Genomic DNA, 25355 nt, shown 5'->3' with positions numbered 1-25355 from the left:
AATAGTTACTTCTAGATCCAAAGAAACATAAGCACTAGTAACCACTGCACGGATGCTACTGTGAGTGTCTGCTGGTCACATTTCCCTGTTAAAGCAAACTGATGTGTGCCTTCTCATCACCTGCAAAGCGACAATCTGTAAAGTGAGAGCCACTTCCCAGGAAAGTAGGATATACAGCCAAGCACCCTTGCCTCCCACTGAACAACATCACCCGGCCTGAGGCAGGGCAAGGGAGAGACCACTGCAAGAAAGAAGATGCGGCGCTCACCCTGTAGGTACCATGGCCAAAACCAAGACAGCAGGAAAGGGTGTGATGGGTCCCGAGAATCACAGATCCTCATACAAGGAAGGAAAATGACCACTGTAATGTGTCCTGAGGCTCTGCATACCTGCTCAAATTCAGGCTCTGGGAGCATGCTCAGAACACAGAGGCCTGCCACCACATCTTCAGGCTGGTTGATGGCCCAAGTTCCTGCTCTGCCCACCCCCACCTCACCTGCTGGTCAGAGAAGCAGATATCAGGCACAGTGGCTTAGGGCTGTGGGGGTGACCCTGGGACATGCCAGCATCCTGGACAGCTAGGTCAAGCCACAGGAAGGCTCTAGGACCCCACCCAGGTCAGCAGAGAGCCATAAGCAGGGTTGATTTTGTGCGCAGATGTTTCTATTAATCAGGAGTGTATGCATTTATCATCCCTTACTTAATGAGCTTCATTTATCAACTAGAGATCATCACTATCCTTCTATTATCAAAACCAATATCCTGCAAATCAGTTATGTCCCAGCCCCTCGCAGCCTCTGGCTTGGCCACAGTCTATTTTTACAGCATTCCCATAGTCCTCCATTAACTTTTAAAGAACTAATTGACAGCCCTACAGAATGGGCTGAAATTCATTTCCCCCACATGTTAAATGGAAATCTTGAGAATGTTAGATGAGAGTTTGCAGAAAGTAAACTTAGTTAGAAATATCTTTATAAAATTGAAACAAGTTTTTGAAAGTTAATGCACTGTCCCTAAGCAAATGTCTTGGCTACACTGAGTTTGAACCTTCCTACTTTGGGGAAGTGAATTTAGCTTGGTAACAGCGCAGTGAGCACAAGGCTCTGGGTTTGCTCCCAAACTAACAAAGTAAACAAAATTAAAGTTAAAGAAATTTCCATTTGTTTTACCAGACTGAAGAAGTCAGTCAGGAAACACTGGGTGCACAAGTATTTTAGTGCTTTAAAAGCAGGCTACAGTTCTTTTAAAATATTCATTTATGCAAGCTTTCCATTTTATTTAGGCTTTTCTTTTCATGGAAGAAGCCCAAACGGTTCAAGTTTTATTGAATTTTCATTTACAGAATCCATGTTTAAGTGGGTGCTGTTTTGGAAGAAAGAAGACGTACCCTCCCGCCTTGCTCAGCTCTATCCCCTCTCTCTGACAGGACTGCCGGGGCCATGGGAACCCCAGGAAGGACGGCTATGGTTGTCTCCTCCTGCTCTCCCGGACTGAGGGAATGCTGTGTGTGGGTGGCACATTAGCCTCTCCAGGAAGAACAAGAAGCCATGTGTCCCTTTCCAGTTTCATGGAACATCAAAACTATGTTCGTATCTTTAGTTTGAAATTGGCCCAATGATGGCTAATTTCTGCAAAAGCTACAATGGCAGAGGAACCACCTACAGGGCACACTGCCTAGGGGACCCCACCTACCCTACCAGGCCCCCACCCTGTGCAGTGCCACCTCTGGAACTCTGTAGCCCTGCGACAGTGTAAGGCTACTGACACTCAGGAACACTGAGCAAACAGCTAACAAGAAGTAACCATGCCTGAACTCTCAGAGCTGTGTGAAGACACATGAGATTTCTCTTTCATTAACTTGTAATTTTTTAAGCATTTAAAATGATTTGAGAAGGATCAATCAATGGAAGACAGCTACACTCTTAACCTTTTCATGATAACCATTTAAATCAAGTTCAAGCTACAAACAAAAAACTTTCCAAAGAGTTCACCCAGCAGCCATTCGTCTGGTAGATTTAAATTCTGCAGAAACCTGCCAACAGGTTGAGATAGGCTTAGGGCTGTGCTGAGAACTAGGAAATCAGAACCCAGCTAAGCAACTGCTTCTCTGTGTCCCCTCACTGCTTTCCAATCATTAAAGGAACCACAGAATTAGATCCATGGGTTTTAACTGCACTGCACCATTAGCCCAACAGCAGTGTTCTTGTGTTAAACGCACAGCCCCTAGTAACCCCAATGTTCTTACAGCGAGCACAGACAAACCAGATTCTTCCCTTCAAGGCAGGACTTTCATGTTAATACTTTATCGCAAAAGTGTATTTTTGGATAATAACAGGTTTTCAGCATTCTCCGTAAGGCATTTACTGTCCTGTTTAACACCCGCTACTGTAAGAACTATCAGCCTTGAGTACCCCACTCCCTTCAAGAAGGGCAACTCTGCTGGGCGTGGTGGCGCACACCTTTAGTCCCAGCACTTGGGAGGCAGAGGCAGGTGGATTTCTGAGTTCGAGGCCAGCCTGGTCTACAAAGTGAGTTCCAGGACAGCCAGGGCTACACAGAGAAACCCTGTCTCGAAAAACCAAAAACCAAAACCAAAACCAAAACCAAAACCAAAAAAAAAAAAAAAAGAAGGGCAACTCCAGAGAGGGACACAGCACTATTTGCTGAGTGTGGAAAATCGAACTCTTTGCACATCAATTTCCCGACTTTTCTGCTTGAGGGAGATGGGGCCGGGAATCAGGTTTTAATGATTTGAGGGTACGTCCAAAATAGCCAATATCTACAAATCTACCCCAGTGCCTACCACTGTGCCTCTTGAGCTCTCGGGTAAGCAGAACTGTGATCCCCATCTACCTGTGGGGTTCTGGGACAGGTTCAACAAAGTGGCTCGCTCCAATCTGGAAGACGTTCATTTTTTGAAGAAAAGCAGAGCGCCTTCTTTTTTGTTGCTGTAATTACTCCCTTTTATATACTCATTAGTATTTTACTAAGAGGCATTCTGTACTATAGTGGCTCAAGTTGCAATGATTAGTGTTTGTCAGTCACTTTTTCACAAGCAAAAGTGTCTATTACTAAGAAAAGAACCCTTGAGCTATTGTTTGTCTAACTGTTCAGATTGTCTACTTCTTCTCTCGAAACTCAAGATCACTAGGGGAAAGCACATAGAAGAAAACAAATGGTTTGGAGAATGACAAGTTTCTGCCAATGTGGCTGTCACACCTATGCCATCAGCTGGTGTCATTAGCCCAGAAAGGACACAGACTTTCATGAGGCCAATTCAATCCCCTGAGAGCGATCCCCAAGTGACAACATGAACAGTTAGAAACCAGTGGTGGGTCTTTAAACCTTTTGATATGAAAGGATCTAGGTCTAAACCAAGGAGTCAAGGTGATCATCCAAACTGTAATGAAAGTGTTAGCAAGTGTCCTGAGAAACACGCCCGCATAAACACTCAGGAGCTACTGTACTTGATCACACTGTGGGAGTTACATATGTGAGACTACAAATCAAATCGAGATACGCCCGAGATCTGCAAAATAACACAGTCTATACGCTACAGGGTTTGCCACAGCAGACCTTCCAGCCTGCCTTTTCCTGGCATGCTCGCTCATGAGCAAAGACAACTACAGAGTCTAATCAAATGCTAATGTCCTAAGGGAGGGAGAGCTTCAGGATAATTTTTATATTACATGCTATATGCTAAGATTCATCAATAACTGACATCCCAGTACATCTAAACCCACACATCAGCAAGGAGAGCTGGACGCTGCCAAGGTAGCTTTGCTCAGAGCTTAGTGTTAGCTCTCAAGAAAGAATCCTAAAAGCTAACAGTTCTTAAATAAATCTGACACCTAGAAAGTTCTCTCCTGTGTGTAATAGAAAACAGAGTAGGTGAAACAATGGTTTGCGGAATCCTTTAACTCATGGCACCCCCAATCAGCATAGTAATGTCTTACTGGTAGACTGGATGGTCTTTCCTGTTGGATTAAATTCAAGTCTTCATGGTTGGATTTTCCAGGGGCCAGAGGAGGCTGAGATCTAGTTCCATAGCCTTCCTGAGACATGTCCTAGACAAACACAAACACACAATCCTTCATCAGTATCTCCGAGTGTTAAGCTTCATACAGTAGACGAAACGAAACAAGAGCTGACCATGATTAAATATTAAGTGATGTTACATTTTAGCCAACAATTAAACATGTGACCGCTGTCATTTAATACTTTATCAAAAACAAAAGCAGTGATGAATCAATGACAGAAATAAATAAGAGCAGGCACACTGGATATGAAACTGCATCATGGGACTGCAGTTTTGTGGGCCAAAAGTGAGTTGTCACCACACAGGGCAAACCACAGCCAAAGCTCACTGCATTACCTAATCCTAAACTGGGATATATTGCTTAATTATTCCAACGGGTAAGAGTGTGTAGGGACCGTCTCAGTGCTAGCCCAGGCTGGCCTTGAGTTTGTTATAATCCTCCTACCTCACCCTCCCAAGTGCTGGGATTACAGGAGTGAGCCACACATTTGTATAGCTGAACTATGATTTTGCTCAAATATTATTTCAATTTTAAAAAGTAATTAATGACATTATTAATAGCCGAATCTTAAAATGCCCTCCTAAATACCCACAGACCGGTATGAGTTTTTAGAAAACCCACAGACACCCAGGTGCGGAAAATCCCACGAGCCTATGTGGAGTCACCTTTAGAAAAGCACATTAAAGAACAAAAGCCAGTGGGGTGGAGGGACAAAATACAAAACACCTGCCTGCCTGAGGGCTGAGAAACTCAGCCTTTCCCTCAGCTCTCCAGGCTGCAAGGTCCGGGGTTCTGCTGAAACAGCACACAGTCCAAATGTTGCCCCACCTCACAGACCCTACATAGCAGGTCTTGGCTATCTAATACATGCTCACTGGAGCCAAAGAGAGGCCAGAGGCTAAGAGCCTACTGCATAGCTTCTTACTTGGCTCTGAAAGCTGAAGAACCAGTTTCTAATGGGACAGAGGAAATAAAAAGAATGGGAAACTACCGCCACCAAGTAAAATGTTCTCCCTCTCTCAGGCAGCTCAAATAGGCCCTAAAGAACCATATACTAGTTCTATTTTATTAACTAGTACATGGAAATTAGTGTTTATTAGTAAAATTCTCTAAGAAGCACCTGCCCCACCCCATTCTCACAAAGAACACACTGCAAATTCCTGGGCTTCTGAAGCCAAGAGCTGGTACTGGAAAATCTATGAGCTACACAAACTGGTTTTCACCAGCCAGCACCAGCCACGGGTCAGTGCAAGCTGTCTTTAAACTGGCTCCAAGATAAAGGCGCATGCCCGAGAACAGCATTCCACAGACTCTTAACAAAGATCTCCAGCAAAACTAAGAAACTGTAGCGAACCAGGCCCTTAGTCTGTTCATGTGGTACCTAGTACTCACCCTTCCAGACTGGCTCCCCCGCGGTTGCCTGGGTTTACCTGGGAGCCACATCATGAGGTGGGAGTGACACCTGCCACCCAACCACCACAGCCACAGCTCTACAATCTGGCTGCTTGCTGAGGGTGACACTTTGGTTTGTGGGGGCCGAGTTTGGTTTGAGGAGTTGGAAGATTATTATCACCTTAACCCCCCTCATCCCCACCCTACCCCCACACACAAATCAGATCTCTACTTGTCGCAGTGTGCCGTGCTATGTGCCCCAAAGTTCCCTGGGAGCAACAGCCAGAATTTCAAATCAAGTGGGGCAAGAAGCCGCATTCAAGGTCCTCCACCCTGCCACAGAGACAGCAAAAGAGGTGCAGGGTTGCCTCACACTGGGCAAGGGAATGAAAAAGCCCTGTCCCCAGCACGTGTGCAGTGCCTGGGAGCCCACCCCTCTTCAACCAGCCTCAGCCAGAAGCCACCACGGGCTACAGGCCTACGCTTTGATGCTTCTCTCCACAGCAAAATGAACTGCTTCCTACTTAGATGGCATGAGAAAGATATAAGCAGGGTCGGCTGGCACACACTGTAGCAGCTCAGACAGTGCCTACAAAACAAGCAGCCAGGAAGCCACAGCTGAAAGCCATCAGAAACACCATAGCCTTGCAAGTCACTCTTAAGGCTTTAAATGGTCAAAACCATCAGATTCCACCGAAAGTTCAAGCACTATTTCTAACCACAGAAACTAAATACAGTTGGAAATCAAATCAAAATCTAATTTCGTGAGAATGGCTGAGCAGAGTTTGCTCTGCCTCAGGTAGTATTTGAGTGTAAGGGCTGACTGAACTGTGGGCGACAGCCATCTCCTAAAGATCATGTGCAGATGTAAGGAAGTGCGGAGTACACTGTGACAGTCACAGCTTGACAGGGAGGTTGCGAGAGCAAAGCTGGTGGGGGTGGGGGGTGGGAAGGGACAGGTAGAGGAGGGAACTGGGGTGCATGACATGAAATTCACAAAAAATCTTAGTTAAATGAAAAAGAAAAGATCATATGCAGAGGGACCATATGGTATATAATAAAGACAAAAGCTGAGGCAGGAGGATTGTGAGTTTAAAACCAGACAGGGCTACTACACAGCAAGGCCCTGCCTATCTATCCCTTAATTCACTAAACTGTTACTACTCTTCAGCAAGCACTTGTTACCTCAAGTAACTAAACATAACTCAATAAGCAATAAAAGATAATGCCAATATCATGAAAATACATTTAGCATTATATTTCATATATTTTTTAAAAGCACAGATTTATATTTGAAAAAATCATTGTCATCTTTATAATTCTAAGGCAGTATATACATATGAACACTCAATAAATTTATCTGCCAATCACATAAAAAGTCAAGGCTCTTCAAGGACAATCCCACAGCGCACGAGAACCAAGTGCAGGAATGTGGTCTGTGGTCTCTGAATGCCCCCTCCTCTCACCCGCAGGCTTACCAAGAGATGGGCTCTGAAGCACCTTCACAGAACGAATCAGAACTAGCTGGGAACTTCCACACAACACGGACACACAGGGCCAAGCACAGACTCAGAGCCTTTGAGTATCTGATAGCTGGGGTCCATGCCTGAGTGCATGAGATGGACCTCTCCATTTGGTGGGAACACTGTCATATTACAGCATGAGGCAAGGTCAGCTGAACACACCAGGATCACAGTTTAAGAGTGCCAGTGGAGAATGCAGGGGAGCTGGCCCAGCCACTCCTTACTTGGCTGCTGTGAGGTGGGTTAGGTGTAGAGGCGATTCCTCCACCCCTGTAGTTGGAAGAGCTGACCTGCCTCCTGCCAGTGGTGGCCCTGGGTGGCCTAGCCAGATCTATCAGTGCTTGAGTGCTCACCCTGTGGATAAGGGAGAACCAACATGCTGACCAGCTCAGCTGCCACCCAGGCCCAGATCCAGGGCTCTGTGTTGGCAAACCCCCAAATCTCTATCATCGTCAAGAGTTTGGGATGCATGGAAGGGCCAGTCCTACTGATCCAAAGCTGCAGGATCTCCATGCCACAGGGCATCAACAGGATAACCTGGAGGAAGCCCAGGGAAGATCCAATATTGATGCTGTTACAGAAGCCAGAACAATAACTCATCACAATGAACATTTGCAAGTGAAGATGTGTGGACAGAGGGGGACACATTGTGACACACTGCAGTACTGCAGGACACACTATGAACATGATGAAGTGTTTTCTATGGTTTGTGTTTTGTTTGTTTCCATGTTTCCTTTTGGGAAGGAGGTTGCAAGGGCAGAGGGTGATTGGGGAGCCGAGCAGGACTGGGTATGCATGTGAAACCACAGAGTCAATGAGAAGAGTAAAGGAAAAGCTATACTGAGGATCTAGAACATAAGCCACTTGTTTTCTAGCTCTGGGAAAGAAAAGGCCTGTAGGGGAAGGAAGGAAGCCGGAGTGGTTCAAAAGATACAGAGACGAAGAGTAAAAAGATGGCGCCCTTCCTAGTTCCCCTTCCTCCACGGGGGTACTACACTTTTTATTTTTTAAAATAATCCATCTCTCCTTAGTTGTTCACTGGGTACAAATTACAAATTGAACGTTTACATTATTCTCCCTTTATTTACAGCTGGAAAATGCTTTCTGTTGATGAGCTGGCGTTCAGTCCCTTCACAGTACCCATACTGATGTACATTCATGTTGTTTCCCATCTTTGCTTCCTACAGCATTACAGTAAGCAACTCTATGCATATATATTTCATGTGAAATATCCCAATAGCACTATTCTCCACCAGTGTGAATCCATCACAGGCCTGATAGGATGAACACTGACAGATGCTAGCAAAGTGCTCGTAACAAAGGAAGTGGCAATTTACACTCCAGTCCATCATTACAGAACAACAGGAACAAGATGTTTATGCTAGCATTACACTACCTCACACAGTATAAAAAGCAGCCAAGTTAGCAGAGAGGAGAGGTACAGCCCCTCCACACCATCACCAAAACAGTGATACAGACTGTAAACCAAAGGGGATGGGATGTGGAGGAGGAGGAGCAGAGCAGTCACAGCAAAACAGAACTCAACAGGAGATGGTCAGGGACACACTCCAAGAGCAGCCTGTAGGCTTCACGGCCCAGTGGAGAGGCAGGAATAGAAACATAAAGCAGCCGGGGGGTGGGGGGGGGTGGCGCACGCCTTTAATCCCAGCACTTGAAAGGCAGAGGCAGGCGGATTTCTGAGTTCGAAGCCAACCTGGTCTACAGAGTGAGTTCCAGGACAGCCAGGGCTACTCAGAGAAACCCTGTCTCGACACCCCCCCCCAAAAGAAACATAAAGCAATTTGGGAGGTGAGGGGTGGGAGTGGGGAGGAGGACCTGGAGATGTGGCATGATGGGACAAGGGTTGGGAGGTGGGAGGTGGGGAGGAGGACCTGGAGATGTGGCATGATGGGACAAGGGCTACAAGCACGCACTGTGGAGGGGATCTGTCTTTTTAACATTCTGAGTGCAGGAAAAAATGTCTGAGCAGCTTCCTAATTCCAGTGTCACCCTGGCCACAATCTCTTGCTTCCCCTGACTCCCTACTTTGGAAACTGCCACCATCAGTTAAACCAATCTCCTTGGCCTATGGCATTTCATTGGGGCAGTGAAGACACGCTACAGGCCCAGGGCAGACTACAGGTCCTAGGGGATGAGCCCTATGAAGAAACTTCACATGTTTCCAGATAAAGAAATTAAAGGTATTCTTTCCCAAAGGGCATCCACCCCTCACCACCTCAGGAAGCTGCTAGGAGACAGCACCAAGGGAAGCTGACACTCCTAAGAGGCTTTGCAACAGCCTCCTTCTCTAGGACAGCTCCTTTATGGCCCTCATGTGCACTCACCTGCTGCAGTCTCTAGAGTGATGTAGGTACTTTCTACAGTTGGTTGCAAACAACAGAGAGCTTCAAAGACTATTGTATGGTGAACGATTTGTTTCACCTTTTAAGTTATCTTTCCAAAATTTGTTTATCAGCTTTAAGACTTTATATACTGACCACCTTCAAAACACTTATTACAGTATCATGAATAAAAAGTTCAATACAAATTCCTCTTCACCAATTCCAATGGAAGAGCCTTCTCTCTTTCTTCCATCATTATGTAGTTAAGGCTTGAGGGAAGCCAGACACAGAGGCCAATGACTGCAAGCTGGTCCCCTCCACCTTTTGTTCCAAGTACCCACAATGAGCCCACACTGACCAACCATCCACTTCTCTCCTTTAACATGGAAACATGTAGGAAGTTCACCCTTCATGTCCACATATAACCTGGAAGCCTCCATCTGCTCCTTCTACTGCAGGCCTTACCTCCCAACTGAGTCTTAGGCGGCTCAGACATCTGTTAATTCCTTTGTAACCATGCACACCTCATATACCCCAACCCCAACACATATCTTGTTCATCCTTCATCTTGCTAGCTGGTGCCCCTGTCTATTGGGTACCCTATATTACGGCCTCATGCCCACTTCAAGGCCTATAGAATACTCAATGTGATAATCCTGGAAATGCTTCCTTGTGCCTATGGAAACAGCATCCATGGTGTGTGGAGAACAGCTCTTCATGTAGCTGACCCCCAATGGCTGTGTTCAATGTTATCCCTTACAAGTCCTGGTCTCATTAGGCCTCAAAGGGCTGCTCCCTCCACCTCTGAACCCCAGATCTCCCTGCATCCTGCATCCTGCATCCAGGGGGGTGCCTATGCTGCCCACAGAATCCTGCTGAAAGGACTTCCAAAACAAAGCCCCTGAGCCAGCTCACATGACCGTCAACAGAACTGGCTCTCCCACAGTAATGACTTCCTCAGGAGAAGGCCGCTGTCCTCCTGGATTCCCAGGGCCCAGCACTAACAAGCAGCAGCCAGGTAAGTGGTTGGCATGGGCTCTTGGGGCTCACACCCCAACACCAAAATAAGAAGCATGAGGACAAACACACACAGAGTGAAGCACAAATTGGCTCATGTCCAGGAATACACATCCCGTTAGCAGCTACACTGCCTAGGAGCAACGTGCTACTAGTCACAGTTTGCTATCTGCTACTGTATTAAAGCAAAAAGACGACTGTGAAAAGATGTACTAAAAATAAACTGGAAGCCAAGGAGGAGACTGCAGAGATCAGCAACGGTGGCACTGAAGGACACCAAAGTCTGCAAAGAGCCTACTAACACATTAGATCAAACTACCAACGTTTTAAATTTAATTATGTTTTAGATGGGCCATTGGCATGGCTTAACGGGTTAAAGTAACTTGTTCCTGAAGAGTAAGGACTTAAGTTCCATCCCTGAAACCCACAGAGGACGGAGAGCAGACTCCACAAAGCTATACCCTGATCTCTACATGTGATCTATGCCACATCCACACCACAGATCATAAACACATCAGACACACAGCAATGACCTTTTAATGACAAATTAAAAGGTCCGAGGAACAAACCGAGGGACTCAATCGGAATATCTCCCACTGGGAATCCCACAACATGACTTGGCTCCTTCAATTGAGGAGGACATAGCAAGACAAGAAAAGAGGAAGAAAGAGGCAGAGGGAAATAACCAAAAATATATACTGTAAAAACTATTGGCCAGCGGCTGCAGAGTTGTTGGTTCAGCCATTAAAAGCACTGGCTGGTTTTGCATAGAACTGGGTTCAGTTCTAAGCAGTCATGGCAGCTTCTAACTACCTGCCTGTGACTCTGTGAGCATTGGGCATGCACATAATAGATACACACAAATGTGTCTCAATCACATAAGATAAAAATAAAAAATCTTTCTAAGAAGGTGTTAGCCAAAGATCGGACCTAAAGTGCCCCATGTCTGGAGTTTATTTCCAGACACCAGGATGGGCTAAGGCGTAACAGTGTTAGAATGCATGAACCCTGGGTTCAGTTCAGGGAGGGAAGATGGGGGAGGGATGGACTAAAAAAATACATGATGGAGGATGTAGATGAATGGAGACCATCTAAGTGGGCAATGCTGAGTAGCTCAGTCATGTCTCCTGTTTGTCACTGAATTCTTCCATGTATCCTGCTCCAAAATTCCTCTAGCTCATATAAAGATCACATGACCAAAGCCCAATGAATTTTTACTGATCCTAAAGTCAGTCCAATTTTTAGCTTCAGTTAAAACCATGTTCTCTTAAAAATATGATATATAAAAGTATTGATGCTTTTATACACACACTAACACATTTACACATGCACATCAATGAATTCAAAGGATATGTGCTTCAAACACTAGTTAGTTTCTCTGAATTCAAGGGTACAATTCTTTTCCAGATTTAAAGATACCCAAAAGGAAAGGTAGGCAGGCCAGTGTGGGCCACGACGCTTCTTCCTGATGAGTTTAAATAATATTCATAGTGGCGTTCTCACACAGACATCTGCCATCAGCAAGTGGCAGCTGACTACTGGACAGGCTGGGGGGCCAGCTGTCCCCGAGACCTGTGGAGAGTGTGAGGCCAGAAGGCTGACAGCACTGAGAGCTGGTGTCCCATCCATGCCTTCCTGAAACAGCCATGTCTGAGTGAGAAGGGAGCATGTGGAAGCATGAAGTCACCTCCTCTGCCCAGAGGCGGCTCGGGACCGAGGACTAGGAGGCCTGAAGTCACCTCCTCTGCCCAGAGGAGGCTCAGGACCGAGGACTGGGAGGCCTGAAGTCACCTCCTCTGCCCAGAGGAGGCTCAGGACCGAGGACTAGGAGGCCTGAAGTCACCTCCTCTGCCCAGAGGCGGCTCGGGAGCTGGTGTTTGGTTGGGTAGTTTTGGGTTTTTGAGACAGAGTTTCTCTGTGTAGTCCTGACTGGCCTTGAACTCATTCTGCAGACCAGGCTGGCCTTGAACTCACAGATATCCATCCACCTTGCCTCAGCCTCCACCACCTGGCAGCAATCCAGGTTTTTGATATCGACTCATTTTAAAAACAAAAACAAACAAACAAAGAAACAAAAAACTCACAAAGCTGTAGTCCTGCCTTCTCTGGGTACCCAAGAGGGAAAGGTAGCCCATGTTAATATCTACACAGCATCCAAAGACCTCTGTTCACAATTTGCTACCCCAAAAAAAATTCTTTTCTTCATCTATAAACCCTAGCACTGTGCCTTGCAAAAGCTAACTATTCAGTTAGTATCGATTATCTTTTTAAATTTAAAACAGACTGAAGAATTAGAATTGAAATATTAATTCATCTACTAGGACACGATTCATAGCCATGATGTTGATGTGCTGTCACACCCCTCGTGTGCCAGGATGTTTCTGGCCATTTTATTCCTTCAACGAATTGGCCTTCACACTGACCCATGAGATAGATCCGGGCAGCTGTTTCTCAGGATCTATGAAATACTAGTCCTAACACCAGTGACACATGGGCATTCAAACATCTTCTATAAAGTGCTGTCACACTTGCTGAGAACCTAAGGACCTTTCCTGTAGTCATGTGGATTGCTCAAAATATCTAATGCAATATCAATGCTACATAGACAGCTACATCATAACACATAAGGAGTGGTGGCAAGAAAAAGTTGTCCACGTTCCTCCTGCTCCATGCACAGCACCTAAGGGGACACACCCAGCAGGGCTGCACTCAGTAGACAGGTGAGGCCCTCCCAGATGACGCTGTGGCCTTCACCAAAGGCCTACATTCCTGACTTTGGAACACATGACACTGAACCCTATACTGAAATTGGAGCTAATTTTGTATGGCACCTTATATGGTAACAGGGTTAGGAGCCACAGACTTTATCAGATCCTCAAACCAGTTTACAACATAGTATCAACAGGGGAACTCATCAGAAAAACCATATAATTTCACTGAGATTTATAAAAGCATATTGATTATGAATAACTGAACTTAACATTATAATCTTTATAAAATAACCGAAATAAAAATAACATTACTAAGGACTTCTCAAACACTGTTAGTGTCTGATTTAAATGCACAGTAATAGCTCTAGCTCCTGATTAGCTCTAGTCTGAATAGGTATCCCCACTGACCACCTTGTCATTGTGCACATGCTTTAATTAGAGGGATACTATGAGGCACATAAGAGCCTGATAGCAACCTACTCTAAGAAAATGGATGAAACCCACAGGCTACATAAACAGAACCTTTGTTTGCCAAGGAGAGAGAACCACAGGCTTTCCAACTAATCTCTAAGAATGCACAGTGCCATCTGTAAGAGCTGTCCGACTCCTTAGAAATGCTGGCGGAGTAAAAGCTACAAGAACCAAAAAGGTGACATGGGAAGACTACTGGTGACACACTTGCCTTGCATGAGGACCTGAGTTTAGTCCCTAGCACCCATTTCAGAGCTGGCTGTGGATGTGTTCCTGCAATCCCAGCCATGGGAGGTGGCTCCCAGAGTGTCCCTGGCAGTCAGCATGGCGTAATCTGTGAGCCCCAGATCCCAGTAAGAGAAACATGACAGAAATGATGAAGCCAGCTGATGAGAAAGGATACGGAGGCTGCCCTCGAACCAGCCAGGCCAGCCTACTGTGAAAGAGACTCTCAGATGAGGTAGACTGTGAGGAACTGAAGGAAACTAGACAGAGGACCAAGGACAAGAAGCAAGAGAAAAAGTCTTGTACTGCTGGGTCTCCTCACACCAAAATCTCTCCAAATTAAGACACAAAACAGACCCTGGTGAGTGTTTACCAGTCGTGTGATAATAACTGGGCCCTTTAAAGGGATGTTGGAACGGGACCTGTGAAGGCTGGCCTGCGGGCTCCCCCCTCACTGTGGCTTGTGTGTTAAGGGTACATGAGACATTGAGCATGTGGCATACACCTTCAATTTCAGCATCCAAGAGGCAGAGGCTGGGGGCTCTGCTGACTTAGAGGCCATGCTACACAATGCGTTCAAAAGCAGCCAGGGCTGAACAACAAGAAGGAGGCGGATGAGGAGGGGGGAGGGGAGGGGGAGAAGGAGGAGGAAGATGAGGAGGAGAAGAAAAGAAAGTACGTGAGAGGTTTTTTAAAAAAAAAAAAAATATATCGCACTGACGAGAACTTGGATCCAGGCACCCTCATTTTTACTGATCTGTGGAAGCTAGGCCGTACACCTCACTTGTAAGAACTAACAGAAAATCTAGGATTACATTAAGGATTGTTCTCTCTCTCTCTCTCTCTCTCTCTCTCTCTCTCTCTCTCTCTCTGTGTGTGTGTGTGTGTGTGTGTGTTTTCATGTTCTGTCTAAGGGTTCCTATAATGAAAAGACCATGCATTGCATTTAATTAAGTATGAATCACTGAAGTTAAGATATATCCAACATACTTGGCAACTAGTCAAGTCCAGAGTCCTGAGGTCCTTGCTACGTCAGAACTGTCAGGACCCCCATCCTGTGGGCAGGGAATTTAACCAGTTACTTCAAAATCCAGGGTAGTCTACAGTGGTTTCCAAGGAGGGTCCTCACTGGGGAATTTTACAGATAGGAAAATTATTAGGTCATGCCCCAAATTATTGAATCAGAACCTCCAAGAGTGGGTGTCCAACAATCTGTGCTCAACACCAGATCTGGAAACAAACGGCAAGACTGTCACTGATGGCCTCTAGGCTAGACCATCTGCCCATCTCTGGAGCGCAATGTGCCTCCACAGTATAAACAGCAATGAGAGAGACAGGGAGCCATTAGACTAAAGCACAGCTGCAACCAATCCCAACTTCAGGCACTGCCTCGGTGTGGCGGCCCAGTGTTACAGAACACTGTACGTAACTGTATTACACGACTGGAAGGCTCCGGTTAGTGTGTACAGGAGAGGCTCTCAAACTTGGATGTACATTCTGATTTCTGGTAGAGTTGAAGCCTGACACTAAAGTCCTCCACAGACTACAGCGGGGATAGAGAACTTGCTAAGTAAATCCCCTGCTGTCAACGGTTCTGATGTCAACTGCACTTCCCTCACCCTGCGTTTCATGAATCCTTACTGTGACCTGTCAAACAGCCTCTCTGCCTCCTACTGCTTTCACCAGAGAATGAACACAGTCCTCACCTCATACTCCAAGGTTTGGAGAAAAACTGTCTGCAAATGAGTTAGTCCTGTTATCCCCTTTAGGTTGTGATGGTGGGGACCATAACCTATACTAGGAAACCCCAGTAATGGCGCTGTTGTGAGCATTTATAAATTTGCTTCAACTGAAACAATACATGCACAGCTTGCTACTCTACTCTGTCTTTCTTCAAAATGACTGAGAAGGAAGAACTTTTAGCTTGTTGGTTACTTTTCTGTGTGCAGTGTTTTGCCTACATACATGCTTGCCTGTTTTGCCTGGTAACCATGGAGGCCAGCAGAGAGAGGGCAATGGGTCTCCAGGGGTCGGAGGTACAGCCTCGAAGAGGATGCTGGGAGCCTGAAACTGGATCTACTGAATCAGTCACCGATTTGTCTCTAAATTGAGTCTCCTTTTCAAACTCTAACATACTAAAATGAGCACTTTAAATTCAAATGAAAACTGCTAAAAGTAGTAAAAAGAAAAATGGGGGAACCCCCAACTTTCTCACCTCAGCATATAAATATCAAGAGAAGAGAAGGCCATAAAATACAAGAGCTTTGATGACTGCACCTCTCCCCAGGCTCTCCCCACTTTCCCAACAGACCCAACACTCTACAAAGCAGATGCTCACAGGAGGCCTGGGAGACACTCCAGCCCAGAGCACACTCCAGTGCTCCAGCCTACAGAGTCCAGGCAGGAACCCACCCTCTACCACCTTTCTGAAGGAAATTAAATGTTCAAGTAGACATTACTATGTCATTCCTCAATCTCTGACTGGATTTCCCTTTTGATCCTCATTCTAAAAAGAAATAAAATCTTTTGAAAATGTTAAACATGGAAATACAATATTATCAAATTATAATCTAGTACAGTTAGATTTATAATTACACTCCAAAATGTAAAGAGGTTAACTACTAACTTTGGCAATAAAGGTCATAAATGCTGGTGTGAAACCATTAAATTATCTTTGAGATAACTACAGATGAGAAAAATCCACAATGGCTTAAGGAATTAGAATAGCAGCCCACAGAGATGCAATATTGTGAATTATGGATCCAGATTCTGCTAAATGATGCTACCTTAGAGCAATGTCATATAATAGATTAGGTTTCATTTTATAGACTCTGGAGAAATATGTGTTAATGCATCATGCAGTTGATACATGTTCGAATTCCAAGTGGCTTTTGCCTTAAATTCTGAACAGGCTGATTCTGAGATGACACACGTTTTAGAGACGGTCCATCTGAGATGCCTTGGCACACGTGTTTTAGAGATGGTCCATCTGAGATGCCTTGGCACAGGAAGAAGCCGGTGATGCTTTGACATATGTATCCATTACAATGCAACAATATTTCAGACATTATTCATAGAACGTTACAGATATTTCTCAACAATCCCACACTTACAAAAGGATCTAACAACTCTTTAAAGGAAATGCTCATAGAACAGAAGAAAGAAATGGGATCTCCCAGAGATAGATTACATAGTGCTTCATTAACTTCAAATCTTTTGAATGCTAATGAACAAAACCCAACAGCTGCTGAGAGACCCTGGATTATGGGAAAACCTGCTACACTAAATCAGCCAATTTTACTAAGGATGGCCTAACCTCAGAATAGGACGTGTGTCACACTAGGGAAGAGGTTTTGTATTTATTTCCACAGGAAAAGAAATGCTTTGACATGGTGATCTGACAGGTGAAGACCCCCTGAAGACCCTGACTGCAGACATGAAAGACATCAAGAACAACAAGACATGTACCTGGTATTGTTGATTCTTCTACATGCAAATAGCTTCAAAAACGGCTGAGACATTAAAATGTCTCCAGCCAGACTGCATCTACGTACAGCCAATACACTATGTTGGCTACAGCCTCCTCAGGACTTATGCCAGCCTTTCAATTGGCATAGATAAAAAATTGTATTACGGTTTGGTTATTCAGTACAGACTAACTTATAAAGAAAGACAGATGCCTTACCTGCTTAAATAGAGAACAGGAAATCATCTTTAATTGATCTGTGCACACTACACATATGTTATTGTAGAAATATATGTTACTTTGTGAAAGTTTATATGTTTATAGACACCAATGAATTTAAAGAGGCCTAAACAAGATTCACCCTTGGGGATAGTGAAAGGATGCTGGGATGCTGGGATGCTGGGATGCTGGGATGCTGGGATGCTGGGATGCTGAGACGCTGAGACACATTTATTCCAGCATCCTGCTCAATCCTACCTGAGACAGTCGCAATGCTGTTTCCTAAAACCTCTGCACCCAGGACAATTTCTAAATGGCTAGCTTCGTTATCCAGCATCACAGACTGTTCCAGTCAGGACTTCATTTAAGCCCTGAACTTTCTGAGCATGCAGAGACTCGGCAGCAAGCTCTCTTAATCAATATCTCAATTTTCTTAGGACCTCCAACTCCCTCTCCCCAATTTTCAGAGAGCAATGCTCATATTCCCAGGAGCTGAGGTGGGTGGTTTTTGGTCACTCAATGGATGATGGATGTTTTTCATAGTTTAAGGGGGGTGGTTAAAGTTGTAACGGTCTTGGGCAGGGATGATACAAAATAAGGAAGTTGAATTCAAGAATTTCTTTTTCTTTCCTCTATCCTTCTTTCTCTCCTATCTAGTGTTAGGAAGAAAGGGAGAAGAAGAGATGAAGATAAAAAAGGGGGGATATAGGGATGATAGGAAAAAAGGGTAGATTACTGAATCTACTTTTAGACCAAAGAACATTAACAAGCAAAATATTTTTACATTTGGTATGGATTTTGTATATTGATACAGATTAATGTTATATGTTGTTACAATATACTATGTTATGTTTCAACTCTTGCTTAAGGTATTGTACCTATGTAATTCCTCAAATTGCAATGGAAGTTCTAGTCCTTTTGAAAGCTTTCATCATACACGATGTAGGATAATTTAAAAATCAAGTTAGTAGTTATTCAAACTTATGGTGACCATAGGTACTAGCTCAGTTAATTACAGAAATTTGCTTCCCAGGCTGAACTGAGAATAAACAGCTAGAAACAAACAATTCAGATATGCTAGAGATAGACAGATGGTCTTCAAAAACCTCAGAGACCTACAGAAAATGACATTTAAAGATGCTTTACTAATGACAGGCCTTTTCTGAGTCAGGTCTGTTCCTGGCAGCATGACATTCTACTGGGAAGTGGACGATGAGCATTGATGAACCTTCTTGTGGAGTTTTCTTCCAAAGTGGCAGAAAAATGTCTTTGTTTCAACAGCTGACAGAATGTTGTCCAAACTGAACAAACAGGACACAGGGAAGTCGACTCCTGAGCCTTGCAGGGAGAAGGCAGACAAGCCCTTCAATATTCCTGCTTTACAAAAAAATGTGTCAGATATTCTGGGTAAGAGGGTCGAAGACAGACGCGCCAATGTTGCAGAGGAACCTTGGTGAGTGTACAGGTGGAGGCCAGCCTCTCTGTTACTTCTATAGATTTGGGAGCTGCTTGCCTGCACTTCCTGCAGACTCTGGGAATATTCATTCCCTCTCAGGCCTCTCTCTAATGGGTTGAAGACTAGGTAATCATAGCCTTACTAAAACCTAGAGTTGTTTAGGATTTGAGAAAACATTTTGAAGCCCAAGAAGATATTTTTAGGTTGGCAATGCAAGTTATGATAGAAATTGATTTAGGTAGAGAATCCTGAACTTGCCAGGATAGGCTGAGTAATAGAATACTTTTTCCAAGTTTGCCAAATCCATATGGACTGGACATTGTGAATTTAACCTTATCTGATAGTTTCAGTAAGAGTTATTATTGTTTATAGTTTATTATTGTAAGAGAAAGAGCCTTTTACTGGACCAAAAGGGGGAAACAGGGAGAGAATCCCTTATGTACTGTGTGGAGGGGTCACCTGGCAACAAAAAGCTGATGGCCCATTAGCTGAGGCAGCAAATAGGAGGTGGGAGTTCTGGAAGGGAGAAAGAAACTCTGGGATAGCGTCAAAGGCGGGAAGAGATTTGCCCCAATTCTGAGAAAGACAGTTGCATGAGATTGAGGCGAGGATATCAGCCATGTGGCACTCATAGAACAGAATAAATGAGTTAAGTAAGTTTCAAGCTAGTCAGGGCCCATGCTCCAGCTTGTGGCCTAGGCGCTTATTCATAAATAGTAAGTCTCAGAGACATGACTTTGGGAACTGGGGTACGGGTGGAAAAGCCCATGATTGCAGTTATGAATCTGAGGATAGCCTGAGCTACTGAGTAAGTCCCAGGCCCGCCTGGGCTGTGTTGTGAGGTCCTGGCAGGGATGCACAGGGATGCACAGGGATGCCAAATGCTTCTTACTTTCCTAGCTGCTGCAGAAGAAAACACGGCTCAGGTCAGTGCAAGCTACCTGACTCTACAGTAATTAAGACAATATATCCATGCCAGATGACATCCTAACATCTTCTGAACATAGCTTCTATGTTCTTCCAGGTTTCTTCAAAACTCTCAGGAATAGCAACTCCTAAAACGCAGAACCAACTGACTGCCCTCAAAGAACACAACCATTACTAGCCTGCTGGGGCAGCTTGCATTACACTGACCTCACAGGGACAGGACACAGAGGACAGCAGCCTCTCCATGCCTGTCTTGCCACACCTGTGTCTCACACAACTGCCTCCTGCACCAGCCTAGTACCAGGGATTGGCTTACCCATTGTCTAGGAACAGCCCACACTTCCCCTTAACCTAACTCAGGTTTTCTCCTCTCAAACAAACATACTCCTCCTCACTACCACAGAGTCTCCAGCAACGGTTCAAAACTCCACCTGACAAGCTGGAACAGAAAAGTAGATTCCGACAGTTAATAGACTCTTTTGTGACTATCAAAAGCTAAGCACTTACTTATTGGCAATGAACGCAAATGTAAACACAGACGAAAGGAGCATGTCTCCTTAGGTCAATCTCCTCTTAAGCTGAAGGAGGAGCAACTTGTACAGTTCTCCTGTGACAAATGCAAGCAGTGGCAGGGAATGAAACAGACACACGGTGCTTGCACCACGGGATGCGGCACAGGCTGAAGTGACTTCTGGGAGCCTTCAGTGACAGGAGAGGCATGACGCTACAGCCTTTCTTCAGAAGTGTAATACGCTCTATGTCACACAGAAGAATGTATTTTTCAGAGTTAAATTGTAAGACAGCTCTAGCTCTGACTATGATAGTCTATATAACATAACTGTATTCTGAAACATGAACAGCCGTTTGCCACAAACTTGTAGGTCATGGCAGCTCCATTTGAAAACTGCTGATAATGAATAGCTATAGAAAAAGCGGCATTTTGATAGTTTTGCTCTGTTTTAAGAAAGTAGAGTTAAAACACCAGTCCACAAACCCAAGCTTACCTAAACAAGGCTTAGACTTCCATCTGTCTCAACCGCCAAACGACTGACCGACTGTTAGGGTGGCCCAGTGGAGCTGCGGTGGGAGTTGGGGCTCAGTGAGTGAGTGCTTGCTGCTTGTCTGGAGGACCCGAGTTCAGTTCCCAGCACCCACACCAGCTAAGTTGCAATGGCCTGAAAACCTTAGCTCCAGGGAGTCTGACCCATCTTCTGCCCCCCATGGGTGTTCATAAATAAAAAAGAAAACTAAATACTTTAAAACTTTAATAGTCTTACTTCTTTCATCTCAGTGGAGTGGGAGGAAGAAAAGCCGTCTTTGTTTAGTTAGTGAGACTCCGGAGTTGTGAAGTACGGCCCCACGCGGAGAGCAGACTGCCCTCCACTTTCACTAACATAAATGGCCCTTGCTGAGACCACATCTCCTCTCACCAATACACACCCTCGATTCTGAAAATCTGAGAGACACGTCAACCAGCACCGTCTCCCTATTCCATCACAGAGAAGCATGGCTGGAAAACACCTCATCTGCTGCTCTACCATCGCCTCACCTGATTACTGTAGCAGGCAAGGCCCCACTAAGCACTGACAGGAACCTGCTTTGCTCTTACCACGGGTCATACCTGCTGCAGTGACCTGAAGCTAACACACAGATAAAGACAAATGTATAGCCTTAAGAACACATTAGAGGCCTCACTGTGTTACTTACCTGGACTCTTAGTTGTTGGGGACAGTAACCAAGACCCAGTATCTCCTTCTATCACCCTTGCTCTCTAACCCGTTACTATCATGCGTGAGTGCATCTCCACCATGTTGGCCAGGCTGGTGTTCAGATCGGCAATGCCTACTGGGAGCTCTACTGCCTGGAACATGGCATCCAGCCTGATGACCAGAAGCCCAGTGACAAGACCACTATGAGAGGAGATGACTCCTTCTACACCTTCTTCAGTGAGACAGGAGCTGGCAAGCATGTGCCCTGGAACCCACAGTTATTGAAGTTGGCACTGGCACCTCCCGCCAGCTCCTCCACCCTGAGCAAGGCAAGGAAGATGCTGCCATGACCATAGCCACCACACCATTGGCAAGGAGATCATTGACCTTGTCTTGGACAGAATTCACAAGCTGGCTGACCAGTACACGGGTCTCCAGGGCTTTTTTGTTTTCCACAGCTTTGGAGGGGAACTGGCTCTAGGTTCACCTCTCTGCTGATGGAACAGCTCTCTCTCTGTTGATTACAGAAAGAAGTCCAAGCTGGAATTCTCCATTTACCCAGCCCCAAGGTTTCCACTGCTGTGGTTGAGCCCTACAATTCCATTCTCACCACCCACACCACCCTGGAGCACTCTGATTGTGCCTTCATGGTAGACAATGAGGCCATCTATGATATCTGTCGTAGATACCTCGACATTAAGCTTCCAACCTACACCAACCTTACTAGCCAGATTGTGTCTTCCATCACTGCTTCCTGCAAATTTGATGGGGCCCTGAATGTTGATCTGACAAAATTCCAGACCAACCCGGTGCCCTACCCTCACATCCACTTTATGCCCCTGTCATTTCTGTTGAGAAAGCCTACCATGATCAGCTTTCTGTAGCAGAGATCACCAATGCCTGCTTTAAGCCAGCCAACCAGATGGTAAAATGTGACCCTCACCATGGTAAATACATGGCTTGCTGCCTGCTGTACCATGGTGATGTGGTTCCCAAAGATGTCGATACTGCCATTGCCACCATCAAGACCAAGCACAGCATCCAGTTTGTGGACTGGTGCCCCACTGGCTTCAGGGTTGGCATTAATTACCAGCCTCCCACTGTGGTACCTGGTGGTGACCTGGCCAAGGTCCAGAGAGCTTGCTGAGCAACACCACAGCCATTGCTGAGGCCTGGGCTCGCCTAGATCACAAGTTTGATCTGATGTATGCCAAGCGTGCCTTTGTGGACTGGTACATGATGAGGGCATAGAGGAAAAGGAGTTCTCTGGGGCCCACGAGAACATGGCTGCCCTAGAGAAGGATTATGAGGAGGCTCCTGTGGATTCTGTGGAAGGCGAGAGGGAGAAAAGGGGAGAGGAATACTGAGTCCATTCCTCTTGCCTCTGTATCCTGTCAAACTCCTGCTCTAGCCTTCGCTGCAGGCACTGACGCTTCTGTGCTGACTCCATTCTGTGATCATGTCTTCTCCATGTGTACCTCTAAGCCTTCCAAGACTCAAAGTAAAAGCTTTAAGAAAAGAAAAGAAAGCCGGGCATGGTGGCGCATGCCTTTAATCCCAGCACTTGGGAGGCAGAGGCAGGCGGATTTCTGAGTTCGAGGCCAGCTTGGTCTACAGAGTGAGTTCCCACCAGGACAGCACAGAGAAACTCTTGTCTCGAAAAAAAAAAAAAAACAAAAAAAAACAAAAAAAAAGGAAAGAAAAGAAAAAAAGAAAAATTAGAACACATTCAAAATACCTGATATTTTCCTCAGTATCTGGGTCATACTGAAAACCATAAACTACACCCACAAAAGCAAAGTCTGAATGTCCCCACAGCTTTCTGCTGCAGACTCCTAATGACACACAAGACCCTGAGTCAGCTGTATTGGTGAGATTGTTGGTACAACTCTTGACAGAGAGGAAGGCCTTTTCCAGCTATGATAACAGAGGTGTTACAAGCATGGAGGGAGGGTGTGGTTATGCAAGGCTGCTTACTGGCCAGGTCTTAAAGGTGAAGCTGCATCAGAAGCCCCTTGTCCCAGCAAAGAGTCAGACAGAAGGCCTGCCCCTCCAAACTCTGCTACACTAGACACTGGAGGACCATGTTTTCCACCTATAAAACCCTGTCTTTCCTGTCATCTCGAGAATCTGATAGAATAACCCTCTCCTTCGTCCCATCTCATTCTGTAGACACAAGGAGAAGGGAGGAGAGTTTGCTGAGGCGACTGGGAAGCAGGAAACACCCTGCACTGCACACTCCCAAGAACCCCAAACAGCTATGTCTGAGAAGGCCACTGGGCATAGAACAACAACAAAAAACTACAAACTTGAGATGGCTCAGCAGTTAAGTGCACTGACTGATCTTCCAGAGGTCCTGAGTTCAAATCCCAGCAACCACACGGTTGTTGTCAAAACCATTTGTAATGAGATCTGATGCCCTCTTCTGGTGCGTCTAAAGATAGCTACAGTATTATATATATATTATATATATATAATCTTTAAAAAAACAAAGAAGAAGGAGGAGGAGGAAGAAAGAAAGAAAGAAAGAAAGAAAGAAAGAAAGAAAGAAAGAAAGAAAACTGTAAATTTACAGCTCAAGAAAGAAAGAAAGAAAGAAAGAAAGAAAGAAAGAAAGAAAGAAAGAAAGAAAGAAAGAAAGAAAGAAAGAAAACAAACTGTAAATTTACAGCTCTGGAAAAGTTTTCCCTAATACACAATGGGAAACTAAGATGCAAACCACCTTAGAAGGGACATACTTCAAATTCTTTGTTTGGTAAGGCCGTAGGAATAGAACTTGTTTATAAGTGAAGGGAATAGCAGGCTGTTTGGCAGACAGCCCCTCACTGCTCTATGCTAGCTATCCACCTGTCTACAGGAGAAGACAAGAGAGCCTACGCCTCCCCTACGAGGAGCAGTGGGAATGTGGGGTTCACGGGGCCTCAAGGCCAGCAGCACAGAAGCAACCTGCAAGTGTGCAAGAGGACCTCTTCCGCATGCTCCTCGACAATGCAACAGGCCCTTCAGGGTCACAAGCCCGTAGAGTCATGGACACTACTGAGCCACTGGGAAGTACATGCTAAAAGATACACACAGCTGAGCTAAGGGAGGGTCTAACTTGTTCAAGCCTATCAAGGAGGAATCTAGAAAAAGAATACAAGTTTCTAAAAGAATGCTGCTCTGTACCCAGCCATTCCATTTGGGGAAGACAAACCCTGTTGGCCCCAGGCAGGCTTGAATGCACACATATACATGCCCCCCCACACACACACAGAATATGAAAATGCCAGTTTGAACTACCTCCAGCAAGTTACTGTGGGCCTTATCAAAAACTGTCACAAAATCTTAATACCCCACAGCAAATGTTTTATTTTTCAACACTAAAAAATCAGTTTGCTAGGCACCAGAAAAGTAAAAAGATACTTCCAATAATTAAAATAGCAACAATATTCAAAATGTTTACTGTCTATCTGTTTTGTGTCAGACACTGACCTTAGAACTAGAGATAAAAGAACCGCAAAGCCAAGTCCTTCCTCCCACAAAGCTGATCCTACCTGGGAGGTGCATGCAATACCAAAACCCTAATACATAGGTCTGTGCAAACCATACAGCATCCAGCTCAGGCAAAACCAAAGCAGAAAGGCAGAGAGGCATGCGGAAGACGGCGCTGGAGTCCTACAGACAGGACAGACGAGGCACGTGGAAGACGGCGCCGGAGTGCTACAGACAGGACACACGAGGCACGTGGAAGACGGCGCTGGAGTCCTACAGACAGGACACACGAGGCACGTGGAAGACGGCGCTGGAGTCCTACAGACAGGACAGACGAGGCATGCGGAAGACGGCGCTGGAGTGCTACAGACAGGACACACGAGGCA

General features: G+C 45.3%; 1 protein-coding gene and 1 pseudogene across 1 annotated transcript in view; one reads left to right on the top strand and one right to left on the bottom strand.

The window, feature by feature from the left end:
- The window catches only part of Arid1b (AT-rich interaction domain 1B), a 348501-nt gene that overhangs the window by 208508 nt on the left and 114638 nt on the right, over nucleotides 1-25355 (bottom strand). Inside the window, exon 4 of the mRNA XM_021220975.2 lies at nucleotides 3957-4067. Within this exon, the coding sequence (XP_021076634.1) occupies nucleotides 3957-4067 (111 nt within the window). The remainder of the gene's footprint in view (nucleotides 1-3956; nucleotides 4068-25355) is intronic.
- On the top strand, nucleotides 21577-22865 carry LOC110337901 (annotated as a pseudogene).

The sequence above is a fragment of the Mus pahari genome, chromosome 21, assembly GCF_900095145.1.
Source record: "Mus pahari chromosome 21, PAHARI_EIJ_v1.1, whole genome shotgun sequence".
NCBI lineage: Eukaryota > Metazoa > Chordata > Mammalia > Rodentia > Muridae > Mus > Mus pahari.
This window is presented reverse-complemented; position numbering and strand designations above follow the sequence as displayed.